Below are 10,322 nucleotides of genomic sequence, written 5' to 3'. Positions count from 1 at the left end.
GAAGCGAGAGCAATCGAAGATGTAATTTCGGACAGCTGCAAGTTCTGCAGAACTGGGGAAGAGTTAATAAAAATGGGTAATAGATTGTAATGTCCATATAACTCGATTTTCAGGAAATCGAGTTACATGCAATCAAATTTTCAGCACAAGGGCTTGCACATAAACTGACTGTCCGTAAATCGAGTTATGTGTAGCACAAATAACAAGAATCCAGTTAATGGTGGAATGGCTTTCTCATAACTCGATGTTGCAGACAACGAGTTAATTTCAAATAACTCGATTATACATAACTCGAGTTATTTTTCTGGGCCCCCAGATATTTGGACTGGTCCAGATGCAGTCCAAGACGAATCGAAGTTTAAAGGTAGGCCTGCCACAATACTCGATTCTACTTGAATCGAGTTCTGTGCAGTGGACAATCACAAGAATTCAAATTCCTCGAGATTTGGAAAATCGAGTTACGTTGTACACATGCACCCACCCAGCCCATATATTTGGACTGGTCCAGATGCAGCCCAAGAGGAATCCAACTGTATATGGCTACCTCGCACAAAACCGAACTCCGGTAAAATCGAGTTATTTGCAGTAGAATATCTCAAGAATGCAATTTCTGTGTGTAATGGCTTGCATATAAATGGATACATCATAAAGCGAGTTATTTGCAGAGTTACTCAATTTTGTAGAACTTGAGTTATTTTCACTGGTCTCACCCATAGACCTCTTCTCCCATAATCTTCCTGTTAGGTGTAATCATTTCTCAACATTAATTTAGTGTGGTATTGACAATAACAAGTTGACTGGGCTTGTTAATTATGATACCTCAATTCATGTGTCTGATCCTCAATTTCCTTGTACAATATGGTGAAGGTATTGCGCTGAAGCTAACATAAAGAATTGCCGTTCATGATTATTTTTGTGATGTGATGTAAGCATTACCTGCCTTCAATAAGAAATTTGTAGGGCTGCCCTAAATTCTAGTGTCATCATTCTGCCATTTTGGGACTGCTACAAGTAGTCTTCTAAGTTGTTCCAAAAATCATGCGGAGCCTTTTTATTTAATATTTTTTATTTACTTCTTTTTTAGTGGTATGATTTTCAATAAAATGTAAGTTTCACAGTTTTCATGAAAATTTCATTTTCATGAAAATTTCTTGAGAAAATGGATTTAGAAATAATCCAGACTCATGATTCCTTATGACAATGATAGAATTACTTGCATTTATGCCGTGTGGATGACCCACTTTCATAAGCAGTTAATGGCAGCAGTTATGATAGGAATCTGACAGATGTTGTTTGCAGGTTTGTTTAGTTCAAAGATGATGTTTTTCTATAAATTTTGGTGTCTTGAATGCTTCCGTGTATCCTAAATCTCTCTCCTTTTTTATTTTCCCCTTATATTCATCCTTGCGTTTGCAACACTACTGTTCTTTTGAAGGACTACTGCAACAAAAAAAAAAAAATATCATCCATTTTGTGTAGATTTGATTTCAATATAATTTAATTATCTTATCCAGAAGCATGAGTATGCTCTCTCGAATTTTAATGTTTTTGTACATGCAGGGAGCTTGGCATTGGAATAGTTCCATACAGTCCTCTTGGTCGTGGTTTTTTAGCTGGCAAAGGAGCCGTGGAAAATTTGGCTGCAAATAGCATATTGGTACATATTTCACCAGTATTTTGTGTTATTCATTTGTAAGATACAAAGATTTTTCAGGAAACAATGATATTTTTCTTTGAGCAACGATTCATCAAGTTCATTGAATAAAACAGTACCTATTTTAGTCCTTGCAGTTTACAAGAAGTTCCAACTTCATCTATAACATTTGAAAAATTGCTACCAAGTGAAATTTTGAAAATTTAGCTATCAAGCTTTTCAATTTGCCACATTATATTGACTGACACAATTGATGGATTAACTTCTCACTTATTTTTTAAACATCTAAATTTGCAAACATCAAAAATAATGACTAAAAATTATTGCACATGGTGTTATTGTATTAAAGTGTTACAATATATACAAAACATACAACAATGTCATCTGAAAAGAACAAAATCCTATAGCAATAACAATGTTGACCCCCCTAAAATAAAATCCAAGAGTCGCCATTCAATGTAATATAATTGAATGACATACAAAAAGGCCAAAATCCAAACAAAAGCGCAGAAAAAAATACAGCATCACATTCATTTTAAAATATATATGAAAGTTCATCATAGTAATTAAAAATTTTCCAAGAGTGAAACTCTAAACATCACAAAAGTACCCAATCAATAAAGTTGCAAACTGGGATGAACAAAATAGGGATGAATAGTAAAGTTGCAAAGTAAACACACTCTAAACATCACATAATATTATCATCACTTTGCATCCACCCTAACCACTTAGTCTTGGCACTTGAAAATGTGGACGTTTAACACAACACCGTCCCTCATAATCAGCTCAAATACGCAAACATCTCCTACTTGCAAACTATTTTCCCTCACAAATGCAGACCAACCAGCTGATACGACACATGATGAACCCCCACTTCGTTCATAAATGTATAGCTTCACAGGCCATAATCGGTCCACAATCTGGAGCTTGACAGGGAGTATACTTGCTTTGGTGTAGTCCTTGGTAAACCCGTCTCTTGGTAAGTAGTTGATAATGTCTTGGGGTAAACTCTGTACAAGGAACAATAATAGATATTTAACAAATATATTCCAGCAACAAGTATCTAATTGATCTACATCTTTTCACCTAAAAACACAAATAAGAAAAAATCATTACCAACAAAATGTCCAGCCACAAGTATCTAGTGTGACAATCTTTCTAATTGATCTATGAAAAATGATAGTTAATGGGAGTTGCATTTCTAAATTACAAAAATATTCCATTTTAGTGAAGCTAAAAGCTTACCGCACGATCCTTGCCATTAACGTAGGATGGACGCATGATAACAGTGAAAAGGGGATTTTCTGATTTAAAAGCATTGGCTATAACAAGATTTTTAGCTACACCACCGTCTTTCTTAGGATGGGCTGATCCTGAAAGAAGTTGAAAATACGAAGTCATGCACATAAAATTAATAGAGCAGAAGCTAAACAAATCAACCAGTTGCTTACAAAAGTGTAACATTCAAACCTGAACCCTCTCCCCTATAAAAGTGTTTGATGATTTCAACAGAGCTGTCATCACTCTCATCATCTTCGATCCTATGAACTTGGAGTTCGTCGTCTAAAGTATAGTCTATTTCTGTTGCAGTGGCATCAAATATGAGTACATGAAACTGTGAATTTCCTTCATATTTGAAAACCAGCAAGTGCCCCACGGCTACACCATGAGAGCTTGCAAATTCGGACCAACCATTTTGAAACCAAACCCCCCCAGCATGTTGTGTCAACTTGACTTTCCATTTTCTACCATTTGGAATAGTGAGAAAGGCCATATCTGACAGGTCCACTCCAAATTTCTGCACGAACTTATCTGGAATCCGCTGTAAAAAGAATCTCCATAACATAAATGCAGGCTAGGGAAATAAACACATGCAATCAATCCTTATACACAATGCTAGAAAATAAAAGTTTGAATGATGGCAGAATACTTCTTAGTTACAGCCCCCCACCCCCACACAAAAAAGAAAAGAAAATCAAACAAAATAAAATGTAATCCTGCAACATTGACATTATATTTAATAGCTATAACAGTAACAAATCTTATGAATTTTGAAACCAAATTATACAACCTAATCTTATAACCAAAATAACCATCAACAGCTGTCAACATTTTACATTTCTCTGTTGTTGTTGAAATGTAAAAAATTTTGGGGAAATGTTGTATTTTGATAATGTGTCTGTGATTTGGTTTTGGGGTGTTGGGGAAACATTGAAGATGACCCACTTTTGTTTATGGGCAGGATTTGGATTTAGACGTAGTAATTTTTGCCACTTAGCCACTTCATAAGTTTGTGAACTCTAAAAAACAAATGATAAAAAGAGTGAACGATTTCATTATCCTAGTTTGATCCCAGGACACAGTTTCACAGTTTAAATTGAGTTATACATCTGTGGTGACCCTATAAGCCCTATCACATTTTCAAAAAAATGCCATCTGCTCTTGCTCTGTATTTATTTTTCCTCAATCTCTACCATGCACTTATCCCTGTTTCATTTTTTGTTCATATAAAAGTGTTCGATGCAAAAGTACTCTGTTATGTGACTGTGTTCTTCTTAAAGTGTAACCTACGTATTGCAAAATGAAAATTTTTCTGACTACATGTAACAAATATACATTTTTTCAAGAATCACAAATAAAGAAGATGAAGTGTACGAAGTGTATTAGCATATGATTTTCAGAGGAATCTAGTTTATAAATTTGAGCATACTTACAAGCTTTCCTTCTTGAACAGCATTCGGCAGAATAATCTTGAAAAAGTGTGGGGACCGATCAGCAGGACCATCGTCGTTGTCTCTCCGCCATTGAGAAGCCATTGTTCTGGTTCTCCAAACTTTCGCTGAGAAGAAGTTGAACAGTTGCTGCTTCGTACGTTTGAGCACTAAATAGTGGCTTGGTCATACACATAACCCGATTATTATGAAATCGAGTTATGTGTACTGGCACTAAAAGGAGTCCATGCTCTGCGCAGTGTATCTCAGAGGAATCCATGTTGTGTGTGGTGGTTTGGAAGTAACTCGATATCCTGAACATCAGGTTAAAGTAGAATTACTCGATACTAGAGAAATCGAGTTACATGCGAATAACTCGCTTATACAAAAATTGAGTTAAGATAATTGGACTGGTCCTGAGGCAGTCCAAGAGGAATCTAACTGTAGACAACGTCTTCCACGTATCTCGAAGCTAGAGAAATCGAGTTCTTCTGAACGTAACTCGGTAATACGTAAATCGAGTTACGTTGACTGGGCTTCCTGACCCAGCCCAGATAATTGGACTGGTCCAGAGGCAGTCCAAGAGGAATCTACATGTAGAAAATGGTCTTCAACGTATCTCGATGTTACAGATGTCGAGTTCCTCTCAACATAACTCGGTAATGAGTAACTCGAGTTACGGTGACCGGGCTTCCCCACCCAGCCCAGATAATTGGACTGGCCCAGAGGCAGTCCAAGAGGAATCTAAGTGTAGACAATGGTGGTCAACGTATCTCGATGCTATAGATATCGAGTTCCTTTCAACATAACTCGGTAATAACTAAATCGAGTTACGTTGACTGGGCTTCCTGACCCAGCCCAGATAATTGGACTGGTCCAGAGGCAGTCCAAGAGGAATCTAAGTGTAGAAAATGGTCTTCAACGTATCTCGATTCTAGATATATCGAGTTCTTCTCAACATAACTCGTTAATGACTAAATCGAGTTACGTTGACCGGGCTTCCCCACCCAGCCCAGATAATTGGACTGGTCCAGAGGTAGTCCAAGAGGAATCTAAGTGTAGACAATGGTCTTCAACGTATCTCGGTTATAAGGAAATCGAGTTACCTTGACTGGGCTCAAACACCCAGTCCAGCTATTTGGACCGGTCCAGATACAGTCCAAGAGGAATCTAGCTATGTAGAGTGCTCTCCAACGTAACTCGGTACCCTATAAATCGAGTTATGTTGAACGTAACTCGGATCTAGAGAAATCGAGTAACCCAGATACTTGAGAATTGAGAATGGATACAGTCGAAGGGGATTGAAAATGGACTGCAACGTAACTCGTTAACTGGAAAATCGAGTTTCATTTAGTATAACCTTTCTACTTGTGGTTTTGCTTGCGACTTGCACTGTTCACACCCATTCAATATCGTGCTTATTCATAGTAAAAGTGGACCTGCTGACAACCATGCTGTGAACAACAAGTCATCCATACAAATCATAACCAACCACATCCATCAGTAACATTCCCCCATTTGCATTACGCGAATAAAAAAATCATCCATATATACAAGCTTATTTGTAAGTAAAGAGCCTCTATGCATTTAAATCAGTTGATGTACAAAAATAAAAAGTTCAATTTATGCATTTTAAACATTCTTCACAATTGTAAGTTGAAACTTGGACAGCATCCGCCAACAATGGTTTTAGGCAAACATGGAGTCATAGCATTTGAGTGACACCTTCTTTTTGTTCTCTTCAGAAGTTGCCTCCTTTCTGAGGAGTAGCCAACACAGAAATTAGTATACAACCCATGGTAATTAATAAATTGAATTGACAAATATAGAAGAGCATTCAGGCTTGCCTGCTTAAATGAGGAGCATCTACAGTTACACCTTGGCAACAATTACAAATCTGCAGCAAAACATATACAGTTAGGGAAATAGAGACCTCATGAATACTAGAATATGTACACCACAAACAATAAGATTGAAAGAACACCAAAACTGGGACAAAAGACTTGGAATGGTAATATGTAGGAGTTAAGACTAACTGCAACTACTGGAAGAAGTAATCACAAGATTGCCCAAAGTGGAGCTACATTTGATACAATGGTATTACTATCATGGTTCCGATCTACAAATTACTGCCCACATCTTAATTATAACTCATATAATGTAATATCTAAACATGTAAAGAAGAATAACTTATGATACCCCCTTGTTACTATGATTTGTAATTGTTACCTGCTACATAGCACCATGGCTTGTTGAAGCCACATTTCGAGTTGGACATGTACGACGGTTATGACCCTCTTGGTGACACAACCCACACTTCAACTTTGGTCCATTCTCAATCCACAATGAGGTTGGCAACTCCCTATCCTCGTCATCCATCTCATTACGGATTCTCGTGGACTTTGGCCGACCTTTCTCACGGATCAACCGCTGGTTTGGCATCACGGTTCTCCTTTCTGCTGGCTCCGGCCATTCTAAGCTATCTTTTAGTGGTTGGAATATAGGCTCATAGCTGTGATACCGTTCTTCAAGGCGGTAGAAATGATCCATATACTCAGTGGCATCATGGTTGTGTTTGGCACAAACTGCTATCAAGTGGGAACAAGGGATCTTGTTTGCTTCCCATTTGCCGCACGTGCATGTCATGTCTGTGAGGGAAACCCTATGGGTGTGATCTCCCCCGCCAATGTTCAATAGTGAAGACTGTGTCTCCACTGTATATAACCGTTGTTGCGCACTCATCCTTCTAACAATATGGAGCTTCGCCTTCTCTTGATTTTCCTCGAACTTGTCATAGGCATATTTGCACCACACTTGCCCCTCTTCCAACTTCTCTAGGGTTTTGTTTCGACGTTCGTCAAAGTATGAGTTCACCTTGTAAAATGTAAACTTCACCATTGCAGTTATGGGCAAGCTACGTGCGCCCTTAAGTACCCCATTGAAGCACTCTGACAGGTTGGTTGTCATTGTCCCATATCGGTGCCCATAGTCATGTACAAGTGTCCACTTTTCTTGATTTACCTCCTTAAGATAGTCGTACGCAGCCGGGTTGACATTCTTGATGCAATCCATGGTGTTCTCAAACTTCCTAACTTGATTCGCAGTTGCTGCGTTCCATACCAAGTTCTTCAACGGCACACTATTGAAGTTAGTGTTAACATTGCTTACTAAATGGCGGAGGCAATACCGGTGATGGGTTAAGGGTGGTTGCAAGTAGCCCCTAGTGGTGTCATCGAAGCATGATTGTATCCCACGATGCCTGTCGGATATTATACACAAATTGGTGCGGTCTGTAACATAGGTCAACAGGCATGCCAAGAACCATCCCCATGTCTCCATGCTCTCGCTTTCGACAACGGCAAATGCGAGTGGATAAACCTCGTTGTTACCATCTATTGCCATTGCTATCAACAGCTTTCCTTTGTACTTGCCATAGAGGTGCGTTGCATCTATGCTTATCACCGGCCTGCAATGCCTGAACCCTCTAATACACGGACCGAAAGCCCAAAACGCGGAGTTGAATATACAAGTCCCCGGGACATGGGGGTCACACTTTAATGTGGTCACAGTATCCAGATTTGCATCAGACAATGCAGCTAGAAATCGTGGCAATTCTGCGTACGACTTGTCAAAATCCCCGTAAATACGTGCAACTGCCTTCTGTTTGGCTTCCCAAACCTTGTACATAGTTACATCATTCCCATGCCTTGCATGCAACATACTACGCAAGTCCCTTACCTTTCGGGTTAGGTCTTCCCGTACATACTTCTCAAGTGCAATGGAGATGAACTTTGAATCCATCATCCGGCCATCAGTTGGTAGCTGGAGGGATGAGCAACTATGGGGACCCTTACATGTATTGATAACCCACATCCTGTGCTTCTTGCTGCAATTGACCTGAATTGACCACAGACATGCCTCATTCTTACACCGCACTACCAGCCTATTGGTGTCAGACTTGATGACCTTGTATTGCATATTATGCTCCACAGAGTAGAGGGTCAACACATATTGAACAGAGGCTTTATTCTTGAATAGCATCCCCCTTGCTGGGTGGTCACCTTTATGCCAACTTGTAAGATGTCCTGTACCCAATGCAGGTGATGGGTCATTAATATTGTCCCATGTGTTTGATGTGAACCATTCTGGGATAGGAACTATTGTAAGGCAATCCTCCACGTTATTTTCGATCAGTGGTACATCTAAGACCTCCGCGTCGTCCACTGGTCCATCTGTATCAATGAACTCTTCATACACATCTCGGCTGGCATCAATATCAATTTCCCCGTCCATATCAGCTTGGACATGCTCATATGTGTGAGTAGACCCTCCCAGATCATGTGTATTGGTGGCGCCCACCACTTTGGTGTTGTCCAAATGATCAACCGCACTACATGGTTGATTATTGTAGGAGAAAGGCGTGGCATAGGCAAAGGGAGGATGCACGTCAACCGACAATGAGTGTGGCTCTTCCACCCCACTGGCATGCTGTGAACTTGCACTACCATGGAACCCAACAGCCTCAACAGTTACATACAAGTCGGACGCTATGAACTGGGGGGTCCGCTTAATCACTGCCCACATCATGTCCACGTCAGCATCGCAACCCAACGGATTTGAGTTGTAGACAACCTGAGTACTCACAAGTATCTGGGGGGCACGGTACACAGTGGATATCTTATGTGACTCCTTGTCCAACCGTAGAGCTTCCATTATCTTCCGGTGCATTTTTCTCAAGTGTGTTCCCCATTTCAACTCAATGAACTTCTGCTTCACTGACTCGCCTTTATAGGACAGCCCATGCAAGTCATGGAAATACTGTTCCGTATCATAGTAAACGTAGAAGCAGTGACGACCCATGCCAGACCTGGATAAGGACAATTAATTGTGGTTATCATGCAGAAGATAGGGGGTTATGTTAATGCAACAGTAATTAATCTTTTACAGATGCACTATGATGCTATCCTAATTATAGGTGTACACACTTGATTCGTTTGGACACAAACATTGGCCTTTTAGGGGAGACATGCCACAACAAAGAATCAGGGTGTTTGTAATATCGCTTGGTAAGGATGCAATATGGAGTAGGAAAATGCAAACATGGTCAGTAAAACTTGTTCACCTCGCAGGCTTTCTTTTTCAGAACCCACACAGTAAAGACTTTCAGAACTGAAAGAGCCATACAATTTAAACCTCAGTATACATTACACAGCATTGTTAATATGTATGAATGAATGCATATGTCATTTGTTTATATATATGTTTATTTAGAATGATTATATACATATTTCCCAAAAGAATTCTCAAAAATAATTATTATATACATTACTATATAAAACTCAACATATTTAGGAACAATACGTATACAATGTCACTATCACACACACACACACACACACACATAAGATTATTCTCACATAAGTCATAATAGTACTGTTATCTAATTAATCGTTTCTTGGACAATTTTTTCCAGGATTTTCAATGTATTAACAGTTTTTGCAATTCCTAACAAAATGTTTCAAAAAATTGGTGCCCTAAGCACATACATTATATGTAAACATACCTATACATGTGTGTGTGTATATATATATATATATATACATGTGATCATATATGGGTAGGTAGCTTTGTTTATATTTACATATATTTGCATATACATAGGGACATACATGTATATATATATATATATATATATATGTGTGTGTGTGTGTGTGTGTGTGTGTGTATGTGTGTGTATATATATATACATATATTTGGGAATGCCACATATACATCTTATGATATGGGTAAGTACGTTTGTCTATATATACATATATCTATACATACATACATTTATGTATATATATACACACACATAATGTCAGAATGGTTGTAGAAAGCAATCCAAATTATAAGTTGTAATGTAAGTCAATCCATTTATAAGTAGTTATGTAAGTGAATATATACCTGTCAGGGAA

General features: G+C 38.7%; 2 protein-coding genes across 2 annotated transcripts; both read right to left on the bottom strand.

Moving 5' to 3' along the window:
- Positions 1 to 2,382: 2,382 nt before the first annotated feature.
- On the bottom strand, positions 2,383 to 4,470 carry LOC115981317 (B3 domain-containing protein At4g01580-like). Its single transcript, XM_031103470.1, has 4 exons — positions 4,369 to 4,470; positions 3,125 to 3,476; positions 2,900 to 3,027; positions 2,383 to 2,664 (listed from the first exon to the last, which is right to left on the bottom strand). The coding sequence occupies exons 1-4, from the start codon at positions 4,468 to 4,470 to the stop codon at positions 2,383 to 2,385; spliced, it is 864 nt and encodes a 287-aa protein (XP_030959330.1).
- A 2,127-nt stretch (positions 4,471 to 6,597) lies between these two features.
- On the bottom strand, positions 6,598 to 9,225 carry LOC115981316. The gene has a single exon (XM_031103469.1). It carries the CDS (start codon positions 9,223 to 9,225, stop codon positions 6,598 to 6,600), a length of 2,628 nt encoding a protein of 875 aa, XP_030959329.1.
- Positions 9,226 to 10,322: the final 1,097 nt, after the last annotated feature.

The sequence above is a fragment of the Quercus lobata genome, chromosome 3, assembly GCF_001633185.2.
Source record: "Quercus lobata isolate SW786 chromosome 3, ValleyOak3.0 Primary Assembly, whole genome shotgun sequence".
NCBI classification, from domain to species: domain Eukaryota; kingdom Viridiplantae; phylum Streptophyta; class Magnoliopsida; order Fagales; family Fagaceae; genus Quercus; species Quercus lobata.
The sequence above is the reverse complement of the archived record's forward strand: the minus strand, read 5'-3'. Positions and strand labels throughout refer to the sequence as shown.